The 26715-nt window shown below is 42.7% G+C and overlaps 1 protein-coding gene across 1 annotated transcript in view; it reads left to right on the top strand.

Annotated features, from left to right (window-relative positions):
• Positions 1 to 26715, top strand: part of MYH15 (myosin heavy chain 15) — a 149467-nt gene that overhangs the window by 119481 nt on the left and 3271 nt on the right. Inside the window, 6 exon segments of the mRNA XM_049105298.1 lie at positions 1935 to 2127; positions 2339 to 2542; positions 6311 to 6436; positions 8553 to 8723; positions 11473 to 11577; positions 26370 to 26465. Coding sequence (XP_048961255.1) covers positions 1935 to 2127; positions 2339 to 2542; positions 6311 to 6436; positions 8553 to 8723; positions 11473 to 11577; positions 26370 to 26465 — 895 coding nt within the window.

Here is a 26715-nt window from a genome sequence, read left to right as displayed (position 1 = left end):
ACTTGCAGAATATCTTTTCCTATTCACTAGGTTGCCTTTTTGTTTTATTGATGGTTTTCCTTTTTAAGTTTTTATATTGATTTTCTTTTTTTGCATTTGATTTCCTTTTTCAAATTGTATTCCACATTTCTGAGGGTAAGGAGAGGAATTTCTTACTGTATTGTCCTAGTCCTGAGTGCTTCATTTTTTTTTAAAAGGTACTTGGAGGAGTTTTCATTTTAAAACATGACTATGCATGAAATGTATTGATTGTCTAGAGGCCATTCTCTAGACCTGTATCATATCCAAGTCTCTGAAACCACAGCACTTTCTATTGTCTGCAGGCACTCATGAAGATTCATAAACAACTGTAGAAAAGTACAGTTTGAAACATTGCTTAAATAGGATGTATCTTTCTACAGAGGATTTTGACACTAAACAAGGGATGCGTTAGTGTTCTTGCAAGAGGAGAGTCAGCTGTGGCAAAAATAAGTTTCCTCAATATAAGACAAAGAAGTGCCTTAATGCTTTTACTGGTATTGAGAGTGTGAGTCCCTGTGTAAGCCTGCCTGGGCTGCCATAATCAAATGCAGACTGGGTGGCTTAAATGCATAAATTTATTTTCTCACAGTTCTGGAAGGTGGAAGTCCAAAATCAAAGTGTTGGCAAGTTGGGTTTTCCCTGAGGCCTCTCCTTGGCTTACAGATGGCCATCCTCCTGTTGTGTCCTCACATGGTCTTCTGTGCATCCCTGGTGTGTTTGTGTGTGTCCAAATCTTCTCTTTTTAAAGGACTACAAATCGGAATGAATTAGGCCTTATCCAACAGTCTCATTTTACCTTAATCACCTCTTTTAGAGGACATATCTCCAAAGATAATCACATTCTGAAATACTGGGGTTTAGGGATTCAACATATAAATGGAGAGGTACATATTCAGCTATAACAGTCTCTGTTAACTTTATATACTGGCATCCCTATAGAATTCTGAACTGCAAGCTGAACAGAAGCCAGGACCTAAGAATAGACATGAGAAGCTGATCTCAACTTGTGCGGCCCAGGGACATGGGGTTAGCAGAGGAGAGGGGCTAACTCTGGGTGTTACATTCTCCCACTTTGCAAACACGGTTTTAGCATAGGGCTTTGCTGTTATAAAGGAATATTGAAGCAACTGAATCGTCACAACAGCAGTTGATTTTCTCAGCCTACCCTTGACTATACTCCAACTCCTAGAGAAAGATAACCATGCTATTCTAGAAGAGCTAAGCATCTACAGGCCATTAGAGCAGTATTGTGGTCCTTGAGACTTCAGCCTGAGTGCTCTTTCTTACCTTGTTCAGACATGTTTCACCATTGAAAGTAGTTTAAATATTATGGCTATTGGAAGAGCATCCTTCCTTCATCCTTAGCCACTCTAGGAAATCCAGGTGTTTGCTCTATGCTATACATTAGAGCATCTTAGATAAGGCTAAGTCTGCCCCACTGGAACCTCACAAGATTCTGGTAATTTCCATGATTCTTGTGGGAAGTTGTCTTGGGAATATTAACCTATTATGATGCTTTCATTAACTTTCATTAACGTAACCCTTCAACCTCTATGTTTTAAAAAATATATTTACTTATTTATTTGAGAGAGACAGAGAACATGCAAGTGGGGGGAGAGGGTAGGAGAGAGAATCTCAAGCAGACTCCTCCCTGAGTGTAGAGCTCAATCCCAGAACCCTGAGATCATGACATAAGTCAAAATCAAGAACTGACCATCTAACTGACTGAGCCACCCAGGTGCCCAACCTCAATGTTTCTAAAATGATAACCCTTTAGACTCATTTTGTTAATTACCCAGAATTGTTCTTGATTCTTAATTTTTTCTGTTTCCTAAACTATTAGGTACACAGCAGGTAACCTTTCTTAATTTGGGTGCATGATTTTTTTCCCCTGAATGTTATTCTAAAATTAGGAGGAACAAGCAATGCGCTATTGACTCCCTGCAGTCTAGTCTGGATTCTGAAACTAGAAGCAGAATTGAGGTGACCCGGCTGAAGAAGAGTGTGGAAGGGGACCTCAGTGAGATGGAACTCCAGCTTAGCTGCGCCAACCGGCAGGTGTCAGAGGCAACCAAATCCCTGGGCCAGCTTCAGACCCAGGTCAAGGTATTTCAAATTGTAATATGGGGGCATGGAGTAAACAGACTAAGAGATTGTGTTGAGCAATAAAAGTAAGGGCTACAAATCCTAATTCTTCAAAAGAGTAGGAACATACTTAAATTTAAATTGGTGGAGCTTTGCTCGGAGCATGCATGCAGGTGCATATCCTATTGAACTCAGAGCGATCTGTGCCCCAGGCCTGTGTTTTCTCTCGCAGGACCTTCAGGTGCAGCTAGATGACAGCACACACCTGAACAGTGAGCTGAAGGAGCAGGTGGCTATGGCTGAGAGGCACAACTCTCTTCTCCAGTCCGAGCTAGAGGAGCTGAGGTCCCTGTACAAGCAGACAGAGTGTGGGCGCAGGCTGGCAGAGGAAGAACTCCTGCAGGCCACAGAGAGAATCAATCTTTTCCATACCCAGGTGAGGCCCATAAGCTCTCCCCATTAGCTGCACCAGCTGTGTGAAGGCAACAGTTTCCACCCACTGTTCAGCCTTAGACCATACATAGTTGTCATGTGAAGCCTTGGGTATGGCATAAGACACAGGGAGCGTCTTTGGCAGCAGAGCAGTGGGCACACTCTTCCTTCATGCCCGGATGTATTAGTTTCCTAGAGCTATTATAACTCAGGACCACAAACTGAGTGGCTTAAAACAGCAGACACTGATTCTCTCACAGTATGGAAGACCACACGATCGAAACTACGGTGTCGGCTGAGCCATGCTCCTTCTGGATCTCGTAGGTCAATCCATCCTTCCTTGCCTTTTTCTAGCTTCTGGTGGTCTGTTGGCAATCTTTGGTGTTCCTGAGCTTATAGATGCATCATTTCAATCCTCAGCCTTCACATGGCATTCTCTCTCCTTGTCTTAACACCATCTTTCTTCTGTTGGTAGTTGTGTCTAAATTTCCCTTTTTTATAAGGACATCAGTCATATTGGATTCAGACACTTCCTAATGACCTCATTTTAATTTGATTACCTCTATAAAGGTCCTATTTCCAAAGAAGGTCACATTCAGAGATACAGGGTTAGGACTTCAGCATGTCTCTTTTGAAGGGGACACAATTTAGCCCATAACACTAGTCCAAAAGAATGAACTCCCAGAGCATTGATAGCCAGGATACTGGGGAGACATGAACATTCCCTGGTGTACCAGAACCACTTGCCTGCTTCTCCTATTTCCTCCAAGTCACATGCTCTCCAAGCATCCCAGGATTAAAAAAAAAAAAATGTTCCTGCCTCAGAGCCAGGAGATTTCTAACAATTCTAAGTGGCTGCTGACAGATTTGATGAGCTGTCAGGAGTCTGGTTTCCCATGGAAGGTTATGTAAGTGACACGAAGCAAGAATTCTTAGATTGCTTGCCATTCTCATGGAATCAGGAGGAACCATTGTGGCTAGGACAAATGTGTACAGTGAATCATTCAACATTTATAGGGCACCCACCATAACCTGAGCAGATATACATGCAGAATAACTCCATTGTCCTTAAAAAGTGAAGCCCCAGGTAAGAACTGCAGTGCACTGCTGGAGTGTAGAGTCAGGGCAAGCACATCCCTGCAGACAGCCTTTCCTGACAGTCTTAGACCTCACTGGATGCACAATATGCTTAACTGGAGTTGTGAAGCCAAGGACAGAAGCATGGGGGAGGAGGAGCTTTGGGCTATTGAGGGAAATTGCTATACTCACTAGAACATGGTGGGGCGGGGATAGGAGAGATCAGAGAAATGATGCCAGGAGGCAGGGGGAGCCAGGTTCCCAGGAACTTTGAGTGTGAGACTGATGCAGCTTGAATTCTGTCCTGCAGCTAATGGGGATCCACTGAAGAATTTTGAGTAGCTAAGAGTGAAATGATCAGATTTTCATTTCAGGAAGTATACTCTGGCGATTGCTTTGAAGAGTGGATTAAAACAACTATAGGCAGAACTGCCGTACTCTGAAGCATTTAGAAATATCTGTGGAATCAGTTTGGTTGCCACAGTGACTGGAAAGTGCCAGTGACATTTAGTTGGCAGCACTCAGAGATACTAATATTGTCCTAGGTGCAGGATAACCCCACTTCACAACGAAGTGCCCCTTCCAGAATGCCAATTTCGTCCCCATTGAGAAATACTGGGAAAAAGGAAGGACAAGGCAGGGATGTACCAGTTGCAAGGCATTGCAATCAGTTTGTGCCCAGTCTGACTTTTGGGTCCATCAAAACATTGTGCATGACCCAACTCTATTTAGATATCATATGATATGGAACAAATAGGCTGTATGTTATGCATAATTCCCAGAAGGCTCACTTCAACATTTTCTTTCTCTCTTAAGAGTCCTTATCTAAAATATAATGAGCAGGTTTCTTATAAAGTAGGATATTGAATTTTTAAAAAGTAATCATCTATCTGTAGTACTTAATCTAGCTATTGGTAATAAATCATTTGCCATGCCTATTATAACTGATAATGCACCAGTGGGTCCCAATATGATGAAAAACCACTAGCCCAGAGAGAGCTGAGGACATCAAGCAGAGCAAAAGCAGACAGAGAGAGGAGGAGATGAATTGGAAAAACAAAAAGAAAATTAGGCCATGGAAACCTGATCTCTAGGGCAGAGTTTCTGACACTTTCAGTGTGTCACAGAAACTAACAGAAAAAATGCAAATTCTCAGGTCTCATTTCAGATCTACTTAATCAAAATCTCTGCAGTGGGATGCAGGAACCAAATGATTTCTCAAATGAATGCTCCCTTTGACCAGCACATCCAGGTGATACTACACTGCTCACAAGGACCTCTCCCCAACATTAATCACATGGGGGCACCTTGCAATTAATAGCATGCTGTCAATCTTTTGATAACAAAGTGTATTTTTTATGGAAACTTCTTCGCCCCTTCTGCACCCCCAGACCTCTAAGCCTAGAATAAATATACAAGGCCAAACTTATTCTCAGCTGATTACACGTGTTCTTTTTCAAACCTGAGCTGTGACAATCTAGATTGCCCTCTTGCACAGTATCTCCTAAAACTCTTCCTCCCCAAAAGAACCAATTAGAGTCATTCAGCTTGAAAAAGTTTTGACCATTATCTCACTAGCAGATTTTAAATGATTCCATGTATAAATAAGTAGGCACATATATTTCTACCTTCCTTTATGAAGAAAGAATTTCTGTGGAGTTATGTGCAGTGAGCACCCAGAAAATATTCCAGTAAAATACACTTATCCTCACCACCACCACCACCACCACCATCACCACCACCACCCCAGGAAAAGCCTGGGCCCGGGAGCATAGAAGCTAGCTCTCTGTAAGGACAGAGCATGGCAGCCTCGATGAAGATGCTTCATGCCATTGAGGAAGCAGGGCAGTGGGAGGCTGGAATATCTCTCTATTTCCAAGGTACCGTCCTGCTGCTGAGAGAGGCACTAGCTAAAGAAAAGTGAAAGGACAATGAAGAGAAATCAAAAATAGGAACCTGTGCTTTTTATATTACATTCTCTGTGCTAAGGTTTCACACCCTCAGAAAAGCTGTGCTTCAAACATGGGCCAAATAGCAGCAAAAGGAGTCTCAGCCTCTAGTGTCACAACCCAGGAAAGAAAGAATTAGGACAGTTGTAGCCACAGAACACCCAGCATCCTCCCGAGGATGGGTTCCTAAGGGCTGGGGGGATGAGGCTCATCTGAGCTACACTTCCCGCCACCTCACTGCAAAGACAGATAGAAAGGGAGGTGGTTAAGGGAAGTTCTGGTTTGGGTTTGGGTTTTGGTTTTCCTGGAGCAGCATGCAGGCAACTGATTTTTATTCCCCACCTTCCTGCTCCCCAAATGTCTGCTGCTGACCCTTAATTGCGCTCTGGAACACTTTCTCCTACCACATCAGAGAACAAAAGGCAGAAACCAGTCCTCCTCAACAAGTTGAAAACCAAACACATGCTTGGGACTTGTAGATTATCTGGACCCATATTAGACAAACTATCTCTAATATCGAATTTCTAACAGATGAAGTACTTTCTATTCCCATATGCCTTTGTTGGCAAAGGGGAGTTGTCTAGTGTGGCTTCCTGGGGTGGGAAGTATTGTTTTGCTGACTGCGGCAGCTGAGAACAGAACTTGCTCCTGGCCAGAGTCCATTCCTGTTGCATGTCCTCAACCGACCAGTCTGCTTTTGCCTCCCTGGTCTCAACTTGCCTAATGAGAGCGCTGCTCCACTTTAGAACACTAGCCTCCTCAGCCAGAAGAAGAAACTGGAGGTTGATGTTGCCAGGATGCAGAAAGAAGCCGAAGAGGCAGTGCAGAGGTGTCAAAATGCAGAAGAGAAGGCCAAGAAGGCAGCCACTGAGGTGAGTCCATTGACTGCTTGCTCACTCCTGTCTTCCAGAGTTGACCGGAGCAGTAGCCAAAGGGCAGAAGCAGATCTGCAGTCAAAAAGAACTCCATTGATTCTCCATATAGCCAGGAGGAGGTTAGCTGACCCCTCTGCCTCTCTGTTCCCATTTTGAAAAATTAGGCCAATTAGCTCCTCCCTTCCAACCTACTCAGACAATAAAAAGGAACAGTTGAATTGCTATAAGCAAAACCTTATGAAAGCAAGAAGTTGTTTTTTTTTTTTTTTTTTTTTTTACGGTTAAGCCACTTTCCACTTGTGAATCAATACATCTAGAGTCTAGAAACAATTCTTCCTGTATATCCTTACAAATAGCTATTTTCCTAGCATCTGTAACGGTTTGATGATGATGATCTGGAAAGAAAAGCTTATTTCACTTATTTCTTACAACCCATAACTATTGTTTGAGTAGCGCAATCAGGCTGGTAAAGAAGGATTTCAGGGCTGATATGCCTTCTTTATTTGCAAGTGTAAAATTGTTCATGGGGGTGCTTTTCCTAAATGGCACTAAGCTCAGCATTGGCAGCCAGCCTTGTCTGGAGCTTTGTGGGAACTGAAGAAAGGCCACCGCTGGGACCCTCTGTGGGCAGATGCAGCACTTCTCTCAAAGGGCATAGCAAGCGGAAGGTAACACTCAGAATAAAAATTAGCGAAGGGAGGTGGAGGGCCTTGTAGGTCCCAGGCCTGCTGAGCAGAGTGTGCATTTAACTGCAGCCTCCACTCATTCCGTCCCCATCAAGTGACCCCGTGTAGTCCATCAATACCCAACTCTGTGCAGCAGCCCTGACTCTGCTGTGTGGATGGAAGCTGATCCTCTTGATGAAAAGGGTATGGGAACTAGGGAGACAAGACATTTAATTAGATTTTATATCAGTTATTTTAAAATTCAAAAGAGGGGAAGAGCTTGTGTCTAGATTTGCCTGAGTTATTTGGCAGTTGAGGAGCTAAACAAAACCTTCGCACCAAATCATGGACACCAGGTTGCTATAGAAGCCAGCCCTCTCTAAGAATAGAGAAGCGTGCCTATCACTCAGCCATTTGGTATCAAGGCAGAGACATTTCTGCTCCATGATGGAAAAGAGGTGCGTGAAAGCTTAAAGATGTTTGATGGCCAAGGGAAAAATAATGTGGCTTAACATTTATGAAAATCCACACAGAGAGAAAGGAATAAAAAGAGTGTCTGCTTCAGCTTGGGGAATGTATGCAGTCACATTATGAAGACTCTCTGCTTTAGCATGCCTTTATAAGATTTCCTTGACACTTGAAAAATGAACTCACTACCTCTTCCCCCACCTTCCAGTTCTCTAATAGTTCAGCTCTGAGTCCCAGGCCTACCTAGCAGAACCCAGAGTTGCCTCCATAATTCATTCTTTGCCCTCACCATCTGCACAGACGTCTCACACTTAAATTATACAGATGGTTGGTAACCTGATAGACAGAGAAGCTTTGGCTGGGAGGACACTGTTCTTACATTAAATGCGCTGAGAGATTCATGAACCAGTTCTTAATAATTTTGTCGAGACATCAAGCCCTTGTACACATAGCTAAAGCCAAGAGCAGGCTTCACAAACAAGAATTAACCTTCCTTGTGCCAGATTATTGGCAATGAGAGCATCTGTAGCTGCCAAATTCCTGGAGCCTAAACTTGTTTGCTGTTGTGAATCATAGAATTAGAAAAGTGAGATGTGAAAGATTTTCATAGGCACCCTTCCCTACTTCCCTGGTGCGTGATCTTATAGGACATGTCCCAAGCTTTGGTGTGTTCAAAGCTATTGCTTTAGGTGGTCATCGTTCTTCTTTCAATACAGGTGTTGTGCGTTGTTCATGCAGTACTTCCTCTCTGGCCTGTTTCTGCTCCCCCTCACCCCAGTCTCCCTGGCAGCAGATGTCATCGTGATTGCCATATCATTAACAAACTCCAGGGTGGCCCATGTTAGGGACAGAAAAGTGGAGGAGATTAATACACGGAGGAGGGCATGCCATCTAGTCAGATCACGACTGGAAGGTTGTGGGTGGAAATGTGAAGGTCAGCTGGCTGCCAGCTTAGCTCAGCTCCTTTCTCTCTGTTTTAGGCAGCAAACGTAGCCGAAGAACTAAAGAAGGAGCAAGACACCAGTGCCCACCTGGAGAGGATGAGAAAGAATATGGAGCAGACAATTAAAGACTTACAAAAAAGGCTGGATGAAGCTGAACAGACTGCAGTGATGGGGAATAGAAAGCAGATCCAGAAGCTAGAATCGAGGGTAGGCGTTTGCATGGGGAATCGTGGAGTCATGACAGCTCCCAATTCATGGCCGTCTTGTCCTGGAATATCACTCCAAATGTTCCCTCTCTCACCACTTCTGCATCTAGCACTTCTAGATCATCAAGTGTCAGATCTCAATCTACTCATTCATTCTTGCTTGACCCTCAGCCAAGACTCTTCCTGAACTGGATTAAGTCGGCCTTCCCTCCTGCTGTTAGGTGAGAGGGCATCTCTCCCGCTCAGCCACACCGACTCGGGCTCCCCGCAGTCAGGGTTCCCTGCCATTTCCAGGGACGCCCACGCAGTCTTGCCTCTGTGCCTTTGTTCCTGTTATTTCCTCTGCAGAGTAGTCCCCTCCACCCCCCACGCTTTTTTTTTCTGCCAGAAAAAGTGGAAGGGAAACAACTAAATCAAGGATCAAGAAATGATTAGTGAAGATATAAGAAGGGCTGATAGAAATGACTTAGCACCTGCCTTCAGAGAACTTAGCAACAACTAGAAAGCTCTCTCTTGAAAACACAATTTTTTAAAGTATTGAACCAGTTTCAATGACTATGGACAAGCTGGGTGACAAATATTAGAAGGATAGGAAGGATATTTGACAGGGACTCGATGGTTCAGAAGGGCCCTGAAAAATACAGTATTGCTTTTGCGCATTTATGGCCTAGCCCGTGCCGTAGAATCCCAATGCACATCCATGCTACATCCAGGTAAAGATGCTGATTAAAAAGGAATGAGGAGGAGCTCTGTAGTAGTTTCTGAAGATCTCATCCAGTGGTACAAGGGTGATAAAAGGCACAGGCAATAGGTAGAGTCTACAAGGTTTTGTGCAAGGGTGAAGGAAATATAGAAGACAAGTACACATACACATGTGCTTGTATTTTCAAAAGGAAGGCGTGACAGGATAAGACAAAGACTAATAAAAATAGCTCCCCGTAGGAAGAGAACACGTAGATGAAAAGGAGATCTTCTGAACCTCATTCCATTGTTTTGATTGTTGTAAAATCATATAAAACATTTACACGCTTCATAATTTAAAAAAACAAGTTTAAATCTAAGAGTAAAACAAATCAATCCCTAAAATGTTAACACAAATGGAAACAAAGGAAGCTAACTGGGTATCAGGTTGGGGGGAGGGTGCATAAAACATAGAAGAATGATTCCCAGTGACTTTTAAACATGGTGTTTTGTACATCCCTCATGGAATACATCTAAAGACCAAAGAAAAAAATTAGCACATTGAGCAAACTGTGCTCCTAGCTTCAAATAACAATACCTTCTCGTCACCACTCTCAGTAAGACTAATACTATCCTTTAACCAACAACTATTTAACCTTTATTGCATAAGAACCAAGATTTTTAGTATGAGAAAATATAGGTATAAAATTAACTTAAAATGTGCCTTAAAAAAAAACATAAGAATGATACTGGTATTTTTGATTCAAATTTAAGATTGCAGGGTTTAACTTGGTTTCCAGTTCTGTCTGTCCACCACTAAGGCCTGGACCCTGTGCTAACTCAGTCGCAGTGAGCTCCGGATACAGGCTGGTACTAAGGAATTATGATTAATTTTCTTGAAAACATAATCATAATACTATTCTGTTAGGATCACCTAACGAAATATTTACAGGTGAAATTATGATATCTAGGATTTGATGTAATAGTGATCTTCCCAGAGGGGTTTTTAATCAACTCAAAACCACACACACTTGAGAAGACCTGACCGGGGGCCTCATCGTCTTAGTCTCACCAACAGAGCCGTGTGTTAGGTTCCTCGATGATAGGGGCGTCGAAGACTTTTCTAATGACCTTCATCTACAAGCACCTGCACACCTGCTGACTTGCCCTCCCTGAGGAAGAGCAAGGAGGGAGGCAGGCGGGCAGTCAGCGATGGGGTCACACAGTGCGGGCACGTTCATGCCTCAGGGCATTGGACATCGCACTTATTTTTTTAAAAGATTTTATGCTTTTAAAGGATTGATTGATTGATGAATGACACAGAGCACACGAGCAGAGACACAGGCAGAGGGAGAAGCAGGCCCCATGCAGGGAGCCTTACGTGGGACTCGATCTGGGGCCCCAGGATCACGCCCTGGGCCGAAGGCAGAGGCTAAACCACTGGGCCACCCGGGGATCCCCCGGACTTCGCACTTTTGGAAGGCTAGTCAGGAAGGCTCTGTTGAGAGGGTGGCACTCGTGTCAAGAAGGCAGGAAGAGAGCAGGGACTTCTAGGGCAAGACGAGAAGCAGCCAGCACCCTTCCTCCACCAACACTCTCCCCCTTTTCTGTTTTTTTCCTCCAAATCACTTCCCACCATGGAACATTCTTTTGCTGGGTGTATCCCCCCTTAAAATGCGTGCTGGTCCAGGGGGGAGATGTTTGCTCTGCCGCTGCGGTGTCCCCAGCCTCGGGGCAGGCCTGAGACCTGCGCGCACCCTGCAGGCCGGCTGCGCGCTGCAGCGCCCCCCGCTGGCGGCCGGGCTCCCCGGCTCGAGTCGGGGGGGGGGGGGGGGGGGGCGGCGGCTGCGGGCGGGGAGCTCAGGCCCGGCCTCGACCTGCGCGCCGCCGGCTGCTTCTCTGGCCACGTGCCTGCGCGTAGCTCGGGGAGCCGCAGGAAGCCGGGCCGCCGGGCCTCAATGGGCCCGACAGCCCGCACCGCACGGCTCCCGCCACTCCTTCGGGCGTTCCCCGCCAGGGGGAGGGCGGCCCGGCCCGCCTGCGGCCTGAGGTCCCGGCCCGTCCCGCAGGTGCGCGAGCTGGAAGGGGAGCTGGAGGACGAGGCGCGCCGCGCAGCCGAGGCCCGCAGCGGAGCGCGCAGGCTGGAGCGCTGCGTCAGGGAGCTGAGCCGCCAGGTACGCCCCGGGCCCGCGGGCCCTGCCCTGCCCTGCCCTGCCCTGCCCTGCCCGGCCCTGCCCTGCGCCCCCTCCCCCTCCTCCGCGGCCGCCCGAGCCCCGGCTGCGATCACACGCGCTCGTCCTTCCGCGCACGGACGGCTACGGGACACAGGGCCGCGGCACCGGACAGCCCCAGTCCCCGTTTCTTTATTTTATTTTATTTAAGATTTTATTTATTCATGAGACACAGAGAGAGGCAGAGACCCAGGCAGAGGGAGAAGCAGGCCCCACGCAGGGAGCCTGACGCGGGACTCGATCCTGCGTCCCCAGGATCACAGCCTGGGCTGCAGGCAGGCGCTCAACCGCTGAGCCCCCCGGGAACCCCCCACTCCTCGTTTCTGGCTGCACAGACCCCCCCCCCCCCCCGGCCCCGAGGGCTCCCTTTGGTGCCGGGTGCTGGGAACAGCACCTGCTCGTGGGTGGGGGGCGGGGCGCTCGGGAGCTCGCGGCTCCTCTGCCCCTGGACCGAGTGGCTCTCCAGCCGGTGACGGGAAAGAGGCGGGAAGACTTCTCGGCAGGACCGACGGCGTCGCTGGAGCCGAGCGCCCAGCGCCACGCGCCACCCGTCGCTTACACTGCCCTGCCCCGTCTTCCCTTCGAAAACCCAGGCGACTGCAGCGGAGGCGCGAGCGGAGGCGTCGTGGCACACGCCACCTGGGGCCCCACTCGCATCCTCCGCATCCTCTGGTGAGGCCCCCCCCAGGTGCAGGCCCGCCCAGGTGCGCCCCACCCAGGTGAGGCCCCCCCAGGTGCAGCCCCGCCCAGGTGCGCCCCACCCAGGTGCGGCCGGGGACACCCAGGGTCACCTTCTAGCCCCCCCTGCGGCGCCGTGCAGCTGACGCAGGCCTAGAAAAGCCACCTGCGTCCGGGCGGCCCTAGTCCTGCCGGGGCTCCCCGCGGGCTGTGGCCCCCGAGGAGGCGGAGCCCCTCAGCAGCGGCGCGGCCTCAAGGCGTGGGTCGAGCTGCTCCGCCAGCTTCTCACCGAGCGGGGCGCCTACCTAGGCGGGTTGGTCCCCCGCTTCTGACCCCCTGCTCCACCCCACCTGCGCGGGGCGCCCCCTGGCGGCGAGGGAGCCTGAGGGCCGCGTCCTCTGTCCTCCCGAGGGAGGGGGAGGAGCCACCTGTGCGGGGGCGGATGACTTGCTAATGACTTTTCTTCTCCTTTCCCTGCGGATTATTCATACCCTCCCTCTGTCTCCTGCAGGCAGGGTCGTCTGGAACAGACCGAGGCCTTCCTGCTCTGCTGGGGTCTGGCTTTGTCCTTGCCAGCAGCACCCCATTGGCCCCTGGCGCGCCCAAGGGCGGATGGTTCTTCGTCTCTTCCAAGTGTCTGCGCGGGGCTTGGGGTGTATCGGCTCACTCGGGCCGTGATTTTCGGCCGTTAAGTCGGATAACACCTGTTGAGCGCCTGTTTCGTGCAAGCTCTTAAGCGAGGCGCTGTCGCTTTAAGGAGACATTAGAGAGCCCCCCGCATCCCTTGATCTCAGTACTTGGTTTTGGAATATTCAAGAGAGATGCTGACTCAATCCAATCTGTTCTCCTTTAACATCAAAATAACCACCAGGACTATGGGGCGGGGTGTTTCATGATAGCACGTCGTTGGTGCCAATTGGAAATGTCATTTTTCAAGGGGCCTCAATATGCTTTTCATTTCCTAGGAAAAATCCTCTGGGAATATCCTCCTACACTGGAAAGGGACACGAGTGTGACCCGGACCACAGTCGTTCTATGGCCAGTCCCCGTGGGGCATTATCTTCCCTGGATGTCCCTCCAGCATGTGGAAACTCATCCAGTTTTCTCTCTCTAGTACCCAGAATAATGTGCTATGAAGGAGGACATAAGCCACTGCCAGGTGGCTCAGTGGTTGAGCATCTGCCTTTGGCTCGGGTCATGATCCTGGGGTCCTGGGATCGAGTCCCACATCAGGCTCCTTGCAGGGGAGCCTGCTTCTCCATCTGCTTGTGTCTCCACCTCTCTCTGTGTGTCTCTCATGAATAAATAAACAAAATCTTAAAAAAAAAAAAAAAAAAAGGACATAAGACCAGGAACTTACAACCGTTATAGAAGGTACAGTTTTCCTGCACCCCCCATCCACCTGCTCCACTTTATCTTCGACTGCTTTCTATATTCAAGGATCTATGTATAGATGTTATTTAATTCGTACAAACCTAATGACAGATATAGTATCTTCATTTTTAGAGAGAAGAAACAAAATGTGACTTGGGGTAGCTTCTCCAGGAACCAGAGGCCAGGATGGAGTTCTAGAAGTACAGGAGATGTATTGGACCCAACACCTGGAAAGACAAAGGGGGGGGGGGGGCAGGCAGCATCAGGCAGGGAAAGCTGTTGGACCACAGTATGAGTGTGACACCCGGAAAGGAAAGGGTGAAGGGAGGGGATGGACTAGGGGCTTGAGATTCGCAGCTCACCTCCGAGCACTTTCCAGCAGCAGGATTGCCTGGAAAGGAGCCCGGGTTAGGCGGAACGGCCAGATCCAGCTGGCCCAGCAGTGACCTGGCTGTAAATGCCACAGCAGATCCCAAAAGTGCTGCTGCCGAGGTTTGCAGGTAGGTGCCCTCCTCACAGCTGAAGGGCAAGTTCGAGAAGGGAAATCTGAGCCTCGCCCAACCGTGGCTTCCACAGGCCCGAGATGGGAGCCTAAGCTTTTGCCTTAAGTGGGAGGAACATCATGAGCATTAGCAGCCCCTTCTAGCCTCCTTCGGTTTTCTTCTTTGGGGCCCTTTACCAGCACAGTGAATTTTCTTGCCTCCCTAAATTTTTTTTTTTTTTTTAGTAAATATTTATTTTTTATTTTTTATTTATTTATTTATGATAGTCACACAGAGAGAGAGAGAGAGAGAGAGAGAGAGAGAGAGAGGGGCAAGAGACACAGGCAGAGGGAGAAGCAGGCTCCATGCACCGAGAGCCCGACATGGGATTCCATCCCTGGTCTCCAGGATCGCGCTCTGGGCCAAAGGCAGGCGCTAAACCGCTGCACCACCCAGGGACCCCCCCTAAATTGGTCTTAAGCAATTAAACCGCTGTTGGTTTTAGAACTTCCTATATACACACAATTCTATGACCCTTCAAATTTCTTAAACCTGGGAGGGAGAGGGATAGGCAGATGAAAGCAGAGTAGATTTTATTGAAAAAGTAGCATTTCTTGGTCTCTGCCTTAGCTTAAAATTAGTAATTAATTTTCCACTGTCAGATTGTACGTTAAGGTGGGGTGGGGGAGCATTCTAGGCAATAGAAATGGCTTGGTTAACACTTTATTTCTTCACTTTGTATTTATAGATTTTTCTTTCTTACTTATTTATATATTTATATTGAGATAAAATTGGCACGTAACATTGCATTAGTGTTGGGTGTACAACATAGTAATTTGATGTTTGTTCAATCATTGTGAAATGATTATCATAAGTTTTGTTAACATCACCACGCATAATTACAAAATTTTATTTTTCTTGAGATGAAAACTCTTAAGATTTACTCTCTCAGCAACTTTCAAATATACAAGCGTCTGCCTTCAACTCACGGGGTGATCCCGGGGTCCTGGGATTGAGTGCTTCTCCCTCTGCCTATGTCTCTGCCTCTCTCTGTCTCTCATGAATAAATAAATAAAATCTCAAGAAAAAAAAAAAGAATGCTGCAATAAATATAGGGGTGCATGTATCTTTATGAATTAGTGTTTTCATACTCTGGATAAATACTCAGTAGTGGAGTTCCTGGATCATACAGTAATTATTTTTTGAGGAACCTCCCTGCTGTTTTCCACAGTGGCCGCACCAGTTTGCATTCCCACTAACAGTGCATGAGGACCCCTTTCCCTCCGCATTTTTGCCAACGCTTGTTCCTTTTTTTTTTTTATTTTATTTTAGATGTTCTCATAGGTGTGAGGTAATATCATATAGTTGTTTTGATTTGCATTTCCCTGATAATGATGTTGAGCATCTTTGCATGTTTCTGTTTCTCTGTTCCTCTGATTTTTGAAATCATATTTTTTGTTTTGTTCTGTTTTGCTATTCAGTTGTGGGAGTTCTTTATGTATGTTAGATATTAATTCGTTATCAAATATAGGATTTAATAATATTTCCTCGTATTTCATGGGTTGCATTTTCATTTTTTTATTGTTTCTTTGCTGAATAGATTTTTAGTTTGCCCTAAACTACAAACTTAGTTTGTAGTCCCACTTATATATTTTTGCTTCTGTTGCCTTCGTTTTTGCTGTCAAATTCAAATTTCATAGCCAAGACCAATTTCAAAGAGCTAACCCCCTGTTTTCTTCTAGGAGCTTTATGGTTTCGGGATTTCACATCTTACATTTAAGTCTTCAAGCCATTTTGAGATAATTTTGTGTATGGCATAAGAAAGTGGTTTAGTTTCATTCTTTTGCCTGTGGCTGTCCAATTTTCCTAACACCATTTATTAAAGAAACTCTCCTTGTATATTCTTAGCTCCTTTGTCATAAATTAATTGACCATATATATGTGGATTTATTTCTGGGCAGTTGGTTTCACTGATCTATGTGTCTGTTTTTATGTCAATGTCATACTATTTTGATTACTATAGCTTTATAATACAGTTTGAAATCAGGAAGCATGATGCACTGAGTTTTCTTCTTTCTCAATTTCTTTGGCTATTTTGGGTGTCTTGTGATTCCATACAAGTTTTAAAATTGTTCTGTGTCTAAAAGATGCAATTGAAATTATGATAGGGATTTCCCTGAAACTGTAAAACACTATGGGTAATATGGGCATTTTAATAATGTTAATTATTCTAATCCATGAACATGGAATATCTTTCCATTTTATTTGTGTCATCTTAAATTTCTTTTATCAATGTCAGGGTTTTCAAGGCACAGGTCTTTCATCCCTTTGGTTAAACTCATTCCTAAATATTTTATTCTTCTTGATGCATTTGTAAATGGGATTGTTTCCTTTCCATTTTTTAAGATTTATTTATTTATTTTAGAGAGCACAAGCAGAGGGAGGACAAAGGGGGAGTGAGACAAGCAGATTTGGGGTTCAATCCAAGGACCCTAAGATCATGATCTGATAGCTGATCTATTTCTATTCTTTTTCTTTTTCTTGCCTTCCATGATCTGAGTTGAAATCAAGAGTCAGTGGCTTAACTGACTGAGCCATCCACGTGCCCCAGGAATTTCTTAATTTCTCTTTCTGATAGTTTGTTATTATCAGAAACACAACTGATTTTTGTATGTTTTTATATCCTGCCACTTTACTGCTTATGATTTCTAATAGTTTTTGGTGGAATCTTTAGTGGTTTTTTCTTTTGTTTTGTTACATGTGCTATTATATTATCTGCAAAGCAAAACAGTTTTACTTCTTCCTTTCTGATCTGGATGCCTTCTATTTCTTTTTCTTGCCTAACTGCTCTGGCTGGGACATCCAGTAATATGTTGAATAAAAGTGAAAAGAATAGGCATCTTTGTCTTGTCCCTGATCTCAGAGGAAAAATCTGTTTTTTATTGAGTATGATGTCAGCTGTGGGATTTTCATATACAGCCTTTATTATCTTGAGATACAACCTTCTATATCCACCTTGTTGAGAAGTTTTATCATCGATTGATATTGAATTTTGTCAAATGCTTTTTCCCCCATGTTTTGAGATGATCATATGATTTCTATTATTCATTTTGTTAATGTGGTGTATCACATTGACTTGCAAATGTTGAATCATCTTTGTACCCTTGGAATAAATCCAATTTGATCATGGCATATGATCCTTTTAAGATATCATTGAATTCAGTTTGCTAAATACTTTCTTGAGGATTTTTGTATCCATATTGATTAGAGATACTGGCCTATAATTTTCTTTATTTCTTTTCTCTCTCTTTCTCTCTTTTGGTTTGATATCAGGGCAATGCTGGCCTTGTAAAAGGTGTTTGGAAGTGTTCCCCCTCTTCAATTTTGGAAAGAAATTTGGGAAGAATTAGTATTAATTCTTCTTTCAACATGTGAAAGAATTTACCAGTGAAGACATCAGGTCCTGGGCTTTTGTTTGTTAGGAAGTTTTTTATTACCAATCCAATCTTTTACTAGTAATTGGTCTGTTCACATTTTTTTTTTCTTGGTATTGAGCTTTACTTACTTATTTTTAACACTTTTTTTTTTTTAATCATAAGAAGTGTACTCTTTAATCCCCATCCCCTAATTCCCTAATCCCTCCACCCACTCCCCCTTTGGTAAACATCTGTTTGTCCTCCATAGTTAATAGCCTGCTTCTTGGTTTGTCTCCTCCTTCTTTTCTTTATTCATTTGTTTTGTTTCATAAATTCTACATATGAGTGAGATTATATGGTTTTGGTCTTTCTCTGACTTATTTCACTGAGCATTATACTCTCTAGATCTGTCCATGTTGTTGTAAATGGCAAGATTTCATTCTTTATTACGGCTGAATAACATACCAATAATACGGCACATATTCACGGTTGTGAATATACACAACCACATCATCTTTATCCATTCATCTATCAAAGGACACGGGGGCTGCTTCTACTTCCATAGTTTGGCTATTGTAAATAATGCTGCAGTAAACAGGGGTGCATGTATTCCTTTGAATTAGTGTTTTCTTATTTTTTGGGTACTCAGTGCAATTCCTGGATCATAGGATATGTCTATTTTTAATTTTTTGAGGAACCTCCATACTGTTTTCAGAGTGGCTGCACCAATTTGCATTCCCACCAACGTGCAAGAGGTTTCCTTTTTCTCTAGGTCCTTGCCAACATTTGTTGTTTCTTGCTTTTGATTTCAGATTTTCTATTTATTCATGCTTCAGTCTTGGTAGGATGTATGTTCTAAGAATTTATTTCTTTTAAATTATCCAAATTTTTAGCATATAACTGTTTATAATAGTTTTTTTATGATCCTTTGCATGACATTTTTTTTAAACTTATTTATTTATGATAGTCACAGAGAGAGAGAGAGAGGCAGAGACACAGGCAGAGGGAGAAGCAGACTCCATGCACCGGGAGCCCGATGTGGGATTCGATCCCGGGTCTCCAGGATCACGCCCTGGGCCAAAGGCAGGCGCCAAAACGGTGCACCACCCAGGGATCCCCTTTATGATCCTTTGCATTTCTGTTGTATCACTTGTAATGTCTCCTCTTTCATTTCTAATTTTATTTATTTCAGTCCTCACTCTCTTTTCTTGGTGAGTCTAGCAAAAAGTTTATCAGTTTTAATTAAAATTTTGTTGTTAAAGTATAGATGGCAAAAATATATTAGTTTCATGTGAACAACAGTGATTTGACACCTCTAGATGTTATGCTATGTTCTCCACAAGTGTAGCTGACTATATTCCCTATGTTGCACCTTGCATCTCATGAATTATTCATTACAAAGCTGGAAGACTATACCTCCCACTCCCCTTACCCCTTTCTGCCCATCCCTCCACCACTGGTGACCACTAGTTCTCTGTATCTAAGGTTCTCTTTTTACTATGTAGTTTCTTCATTTTGATTTTTAGATTACCCGTATAAGTGAAATCACATGGCATTTATCTTTCTCTCTGGCTGATTTCACTTAGCATAATACCCTCAAGGTCCATTCATGTTGCTGCAAATGGGAAACTTGCATCCTTTTTTATGTCTGAGTTATATATATATATATATATATATATATATATATATATATATAATATATATATATATATAAAACTCTTCTTTATCCATTTATCTGTGTGTGGACACTCAAGTTGTTTCCACATCTTGGCTATCGTAAATAATGCTTCAATAAACATAGGGATGCATATATCTTTGTAAATTAGTGTTTTTGTATTCTTTGGATAAATACCCAATAGTGGAATTACTGGATTGTATGGTATTTCTGTTTTTTAGTTTTTGAGAAACCGTTTTCCAATGTAAATTGACTTCACCAATTTACATTCCCACCAACAGTGCACAAAGGTTCCTTTTTCTCCACATCCTTGCCAACATGTTTCTTGTGTTTTTGATTTTGGTCATTCTGACAGGTGTAAGGTGATATCTCATTGTTTGTTTGTTTGTTTTTAAGATTTTATTTATTTATTCATGAGAGACACTGAGAGAGAGGCAGAGACATAGGCAGAGAGAGAAGCAGGCTCCATGCAGGGAGCCCAAAGCGGCACTCAATCCCGGGACTCCAGGATCACTCCCTGAGCTGAAGGCAGAGGCTCAACCACTGAGCCACCCAGGCGTCCCTCATTGGAGTTTTGATTTGCATTTTTACTGATGATTAATGATGTTGGCCATCTATATGCCTTCTTTGAGAAATACCTATTCAGATCCTCTGCCCATTTTTAAATCAGATTATTTGGTTTTTTGGTGTTGAGTTATGTAAGTTCTCCATAAATTTTGGACATTAACCCCTCAATAGGTAAATCATTTGCAAATATGTTCTCCCATTCAGTAGGTGGTCCTTTTGTTTTGTTGATGGTTTTCTTTGCTGTGCAAAAGCTATTAAGTTTGGTCTAATCCCAATAGTTCATTTGTGCTTTTATTTCCCTTGCCTAAGGAGACATATGTATATATCCATTGCTAAGGCTGGTATCTAAGAGATTACTGCATATGTTTTCTTCTAGGAGTTTTATGGTTTCAGGGCTTACATTTAAGTCTTTAATACAGTTGGAGTTTATTATTGTGTATAATGTAAAAACAAGTGGTCCAGTTTCATTCCTTTGCATGTAGTTGTCCAGATTTCCTAGCACCAATTATTGAAAAGACTGTCATTCCTTATTTTATATTCTGCTGCCTTTGTCATAGATTAACTGACTATATAGCTGTAAATTTATTCTGGGACTCTCTATTCTATTCTATTGATCGATGTATCTATTTTCATGCTAATACCACAATGTTTTATTATAGCTTTATAGTATATCTTGAAATCTGAGACTGTTATACCTCCCGTTTTGTTCTTTCTCAAGATTGCTTTGGCTATTTGGGGTCTTTTGTGGTTCTACAAATTTTAGTATTATTTGTTCTAGATCTGTGAAAAATACTACTGGCATTTTGATAAGGAGTGCATTGAATCTGTAGAATTGTTTTCTTAGTTTATCTTTCTGTTACTTCATTATTAGTATACAGAAAAGCAACAGATTTATGTATATTAATTTCATATATGGCCACTTTACTGAATTCATTTATTCATTTCTTCTAGGTTATCAATTTTTTTGACATAGTTGTTTATAGTAGTTTCTTATGATCCTTTGTTATTTATGTGGCATCAGCTGTAATGTCTCCTCTTTCATTTCTAATTTTATTTGAGTCCTCATTTTTTTCTTGGTATGTCTAGTTAAATATTTATCAACTTTGTTTATCTTTAAAAAAACAGCTCTTAGTTTCATTGGTCTTTTCTACTGTCTTTTTAAAAGATTTTATTTATTTATTTATTTATGAAAAAACACACAGAGAGAGGTAGAGACACAGGCAGAAGGAGAAGCAGGCTCCCTATGGGGAACCGGGTGTGGAACTCAATCCCAGGACCCTGGGATGCTGACCTGAGCCAAAGGCTATGCTCAACCACTAAGCCACCCAGGTGCCCCTTCTATTGTCTTTTTAGTTTTTACTTCATTTATTTTCATTCTGATTTTTGTTATTTCCTTCCTTTTAGTAACATAGGTCTTTGTTTTTTCTTCTAATTCCTTAAGGCATGAAGTTAGTTTTTTTTATTTGAGCTCTTCCTTCATTTCTTAATGTGGACATTTATTACTATGAACTTCTCTATTAGAACTGCTTTTGCTGTATATCATAAGTTTTGGTATGCTGTATTTCTATATCCAATTTCCTCAGGGTATTTTTTTTAAAATGGAGAAAAAGAAAGTTTATATTGATAAGAGGTAATACCCAAAATGAAGAAATTAGAGGTACAAACTTTTATGTGATGAACACTATAGCATGAGAGTATTTTAAAGAATATTTTATTTAACTTGAGAGATAGAGTTTAGTAATTTATTAGTTGCATATAAGCCTTCAAGGTATTTTTTTTATTTCTCTTTTGATTTCTTCTTTGACCCATTGGTTGTTTAATGATGTTGTTTAATCTTCATATGCTGGTGAATTTTCCAAATTTATTTAATAATTTCTAGTTTCATACTGTTGTGGTCAGAGATGATATTTGGTATGATTTCATTCTTTTAAATTTATTAAGACTTGTTTTGCAGTCTAACATATGATCTATTCTGAGGAATGTTGTGCACATGCTTGAGAATAACATGTATTCTGTTGCTTTTGGTTGGAACATATACAGTCTGTTAAGTCCATCTGTTCTAATGTTTTGTTTAAGGACTATGTTTCCTTAATGATTTTATGTCTGTATTATCTATCCATTAATAAAAATCGGGTATTCCCCTCCTATTTTTATATTATTGTTTATTTTTCCCTTTAGGTCTATTAATATTTGCTTAAGAGACTAATATTTGCTAATAGGTAGATGTTCCTATATTGATGCATATTTACAAATACTATATCCTCTTGTTGAATTGACCCCTTCATCATTATATAATGGCTTTGTCTCTTATTAAGATCTTTGTCTTAACATCTGTTTTATCTGATAGAAGTGTAGCTACCCCACCTTCATTTTGGTTAACATTTGCAGGGACTATCTTGCTGGATTCCTTCACCTTTAGTCTGTGTGTCTTAAGAGCTGAAGTGAGTCTCTTGTAGGCAGCAAGTAGATGAGTCTTGTTTCTTTATTCATTTAGCCACTCTGTCTTTTGTTTGGATAATTTGTTCCATTTATATTTAAGGTAATTATTGATACGAATGTACATAATTACCAGTTTGTTAGTTTTCTGGCTGTTTTGTGATTCCTTTGTTCCTTTCTTATGTTCTTGCTTTCTTTGTGATTCGATGATTTTCTGCAGTGTGGTTAGATTCCTTTCTCTTATGTATCTATTATAGATTTTTGTATCTACTGTAGGTTTTCACTTTGCAGTTACTGTGAAGCTTACATAGAACAACCTATATTTATAATAGTCTATTTTTTTAAGGATTTATTCATGAGAGAAACAGTGAGAAAGGCAGAGACATAGGCAGAAGAAGAAGCAGGCTCCCTGTGGGGAGCCTGAGGCACGACTCAATCTCAGAACTCTGGGATCACAACCTTGCCAAAGGTAGACACTCAACCACTGAGCCACCCAGGTGCCCCAATAATAGTCTATTTTAAGCTTCAGTTGGGATGCATTCTAAAGCTCTATATTTTTATTCTCCTCCCTAATCACATTTATGTTTTTGATGTCACAAATTACATATTTTTATCTTGTGGATTCATTAACAGATTTTGGAAGTTTTGTCTTTTAACCTTCACACCAGATATATAAGTTATTTACCCACTATCATTACAGCATTATATTATCCTGAATTCTACAAATCCTTAACAGTGAGATTTATACGTTCATTTTCCTGTTATTAAGTAGTGCCCTTTCATTTCAGCTTATTGAAGTCCCTTTAACATTTCTTGTAAGACCACTCTAATGACACTGAATTCCTTTAGTTTTTACTTGTGTGGAAAACTGTTCATCTCTCCTTCAGTTCTGAAGGACAACTTTGCCAGGTAGAGTATTCTTGATTGAGTTTTGTTTTTTTTTTTTTTTCCTTTCAGCTCTTTAAACACATTATGCCATTCCCTATTGGCCTGGAAAAAGTTTGCTAAAAAATCTGCTTATATAGTCCTATGGGGTTTCCCTTGTAGGTAACAAGTTGTTTTTCTCTTGCTACTTTTAAGATTCTTTCCTTGTCTTTGACTATCTAATATTGTGCATGTTGAAGTCTCTGAACTTCCTGGATCTGGATGTCTTTTTCTTTCCCTGGGTTAGGAAAATTTCCTGCCATGATTTTTTTTCAAATGTTTTCTGCCCCTTTCTCTATTGTCCTTCTGGGACCCTTATAGTGCAAATGTTAGTCTGTTTGATGTTTTCCTATAAGTCTCTTAAGTTATCTTCACTTTTTTTCATTTTTTATCTTTTTGCTGCTCTGATGAGATTAATTACACTGTCCTGTCTTCAAGTTCACTGAACCTTTCTTCTTCTTCCCCTACTCTGCTGTTGAACCCCCTTGTTGTACTTTTCAGTCTACTTACTGTATTCTTCATCACCGTGATTCCATTTGGTACTTTGGTATATTTTCTGTCTCTTTGTTGAAATTTTCACTTTGTTCATTCATTCTTCTGAGCTTGGTGAGCATCTTTATGACCAATATTTTGAACTCTTTATCAGGTAAATCACTTGCCTGATTTTAAAAAAATCATTTATCAGGTAGATCTCTTTTTTCTGAGATTTTATTTTGTTCTTTTGTTTGGAGAACATTCCTCTGTTCCTTCATTTTCTTTGCCTCTCTGTACTAATTTCTATGCATTACCTAAAAGATACCTCTCCTAGTCTTGAAAGAGTGACCTCATGTAGGAGATGATCTTTATTGTTTAACACTGCTCTAGCTCTTGGTTGTTTCTAAAACCTTTATGATTATCCAAGCAATCTTCTTTGTTCCTAGTGCCTCCCAATAACTGAGGGTGTCCCAGACTATTAGTGTCCCAAAGGGGGTGGATCTAGGTACCTAGATGCAGGCTCATTGGAAGCTGGCTCCTTAGGTTGAAGCTTTTAAAATATGCAAATATATCTCTTCTAGAGGAAAACCAGGAGATAGACATTTCTGTTTTTTTTGTGCTAAGCCTTGGGGTACTAGCTATGTAAGAATGATTTCTTTGTTTGCTACGAACCCATTGATCCTGTGAATACAAGTCCTGTTGGCCATCAGAGCCAGGCTGCCAAGGGATGTGTCTTCTGGGCAGAGCTACAAAATCTAGGGCACTAGATCTGTGCACAAGCTCCTTTCTTGTCAACATCAGCAAGCTAGAGTGAAGCAGATGGAAAGCATAAAGCTTGCTCCCACCAGCTTCCCAGTCTCTGGAGAAGATTGTAGTCAGCCCTTTGATGTATATTAAATTAGAAGCCAGCTTCTTGGTCATAGCTAGTAAGACAAATGAATTGGCCTCTTTTACAGAATGATGGCATTTAAGTACGCTACTTCTATGTTGTGCCATGGTAGGGGAGACGGCAGCTGGTTAAGCAGTTTTTGTTGTAGTCCTATGGGACCCATGAGCATAAGTCACACTGGCCACCAGAGCCATGCCTTCATGGGGTATTCCCTCGGCAGCAGCCACAAAACTAAGGTGCCAAACACACCTTTAAAAGCTCCTTTCTGGGATGCCTGGGTGGCTCAGTGGTTGAGCATCTGCCTTTGGCTAGGGTGTGATCCTGGTCTGGGGATTGAGTCTGCATCTGGCTCCCTCTGAGGAGCCTGCTTCTTCCTCTGTTTCTGCCTCTCTCTCTGTGCCTCTCATGAATAAATAAATTGTTAAAAAAAAAAAAACAGGCTCCTTTCTGAGAGATATCAGAAACCTGGAGTGAGACAGAGGGCAAGTTTGAATATGATGCCTACCTTCCTCTCCAGCCTCCAGAGAATATCACAGTCAGCTCCTTGATGTGTATTAAATTAGAAGCCTGCCCCTAGCCTGCAGCTACTAAGATAAGCAAAGAGACCTCTTTAATGGAAAGGCTAGGTGTTTCTATCTGTTGCCTCTGTGCTGTGTCTGGGGGAGGGGATATTGACTGAACTTATAAAGGAAGGAATAAGCAGGAGAGCTCTGAGGTAATAGGAGATGAACATAGTTGGAGTGGAGGAGGTTTCTGGAAGGCAGTAGAAGGTAGGTGGAAAGACCATGAAAGTCACCAAAGGTGTTAATATTTGATGAAAGAGATAAGATGAAAACAGGAAAATAATTTGAGCAGCAAGGGTAGGTCTTGATTAGATCAGTATCTCAACCATCAGCCAGTTGAAATATTCTTCTTTTGGGAAGGTCACCAGTTCCAAAATGGAAATACTCTAGTTAAAAGGTCATGGGAAAGTGGAGAACATATAGAATCTTACCTGCCCTCCTGTTTCCTCAGAATACCCAAGGCTCTGTAGAGCACAGTTGAGAAACACTATCTTACTAGATTTCCTTTCTCTATCCCATGCCTGGATTGCAATGGAAGCAACGAGAATGTATACATCAACATCCCCACAGCTCATAGAATTTTCCAATCTCTGCTGATGCCCACACCAGAATTCCAGAAAACTTACCTTTTCAATAGTTTCATTATCCAAGGCCAAGAGTCAGTTAGAAAGTTCAAGGGAAGAGTTGATTAGTGAGAGAGAGGGACTGGTTTCTAACAATGGTACTTCATTCCTACTGAGAAACCACAGGCAGGTGTAGTAGCTTGGTTAGGATAGGAGGACTGCTGACTGAATTGAAACTAGTGGCTTTAACTTCTATTTCAGCAAAGGCGATTGTGGAGTTCTGTGGCGGATAAGGAGCAATGGCTGTTAGTACTCAGAGCTGTGCTACTTTCTCAAAACTTGGGATGAGGGGCAGCCCGGGTGGCTCAGCGGTTTAGCGCCGCCTTTGGCCCAGGTCGTGATCCTGGAGACCCAGGATCGAGTCCCACGTCGGGCTCCCTGCATGGAGCCTGCTTCTGTCTCTGCCTCTCTCTCTCTCTCTCTCTCTGTCTCTCATGAATAAATAAAATCTTAAAAAAAAAAAAAAAAAAAAAAAAAAACCTTGGGATGAGTAAAGTTAGACTCATTTTTCAAATCACAAATCAGATATATTGTTTAATAACGTTTCCTAACTCTTATTTTCTCATGACGCAACTCCCAATATAGACTTCTGGATCATTCAAATCGCCTTCATATACATATCTATGCATTTCAGGTAGAGGAAGACAAGACAAATCTGAGCAGGATGCAGACTCTGATGGATAAACTTCAGCTACAAGTACAAAGTTACAAGCAGCAAATGGAGGCAGCAGTAAGTACTTGGGGCTGCTGCCGTCTTACAGGTTTCCTAGCCATTGTTTTTGATTAATGGAGATAGGTAAGCACTTTGTCTAGAGAAGACCAGCCCAGCTTAAAGTCTGTTCATTCTCTAGTTTTTTCTCAAATGAGAATTATCACCCATGCTCAGAAATTTTGCTACTTTTCCACTCCAGGGAGCCAGAGCTCTTACCCTCACATTGTGGTTACACTCAAATATGTGCATTGCAAGAAATGAGTCAAGT

Source organism: Canis lupus, chromosome 33 (genome assembly GCF_003254725.2).
Source record: "Canis lupus dingo isolate Sandy chromosome 33, ASM325472v2, whole genome shotgun sequence".
NCBI lineage: Eukaryota > Metazoa > Chordata > Mammalia > Carnivora > Canidae > Canis > Canis lupus.
The sequence above is the reverse complement of the archived record's forward strand: the minus strand, read 5'-3'. Positions and strand labels throughout refer to the sequence as shown.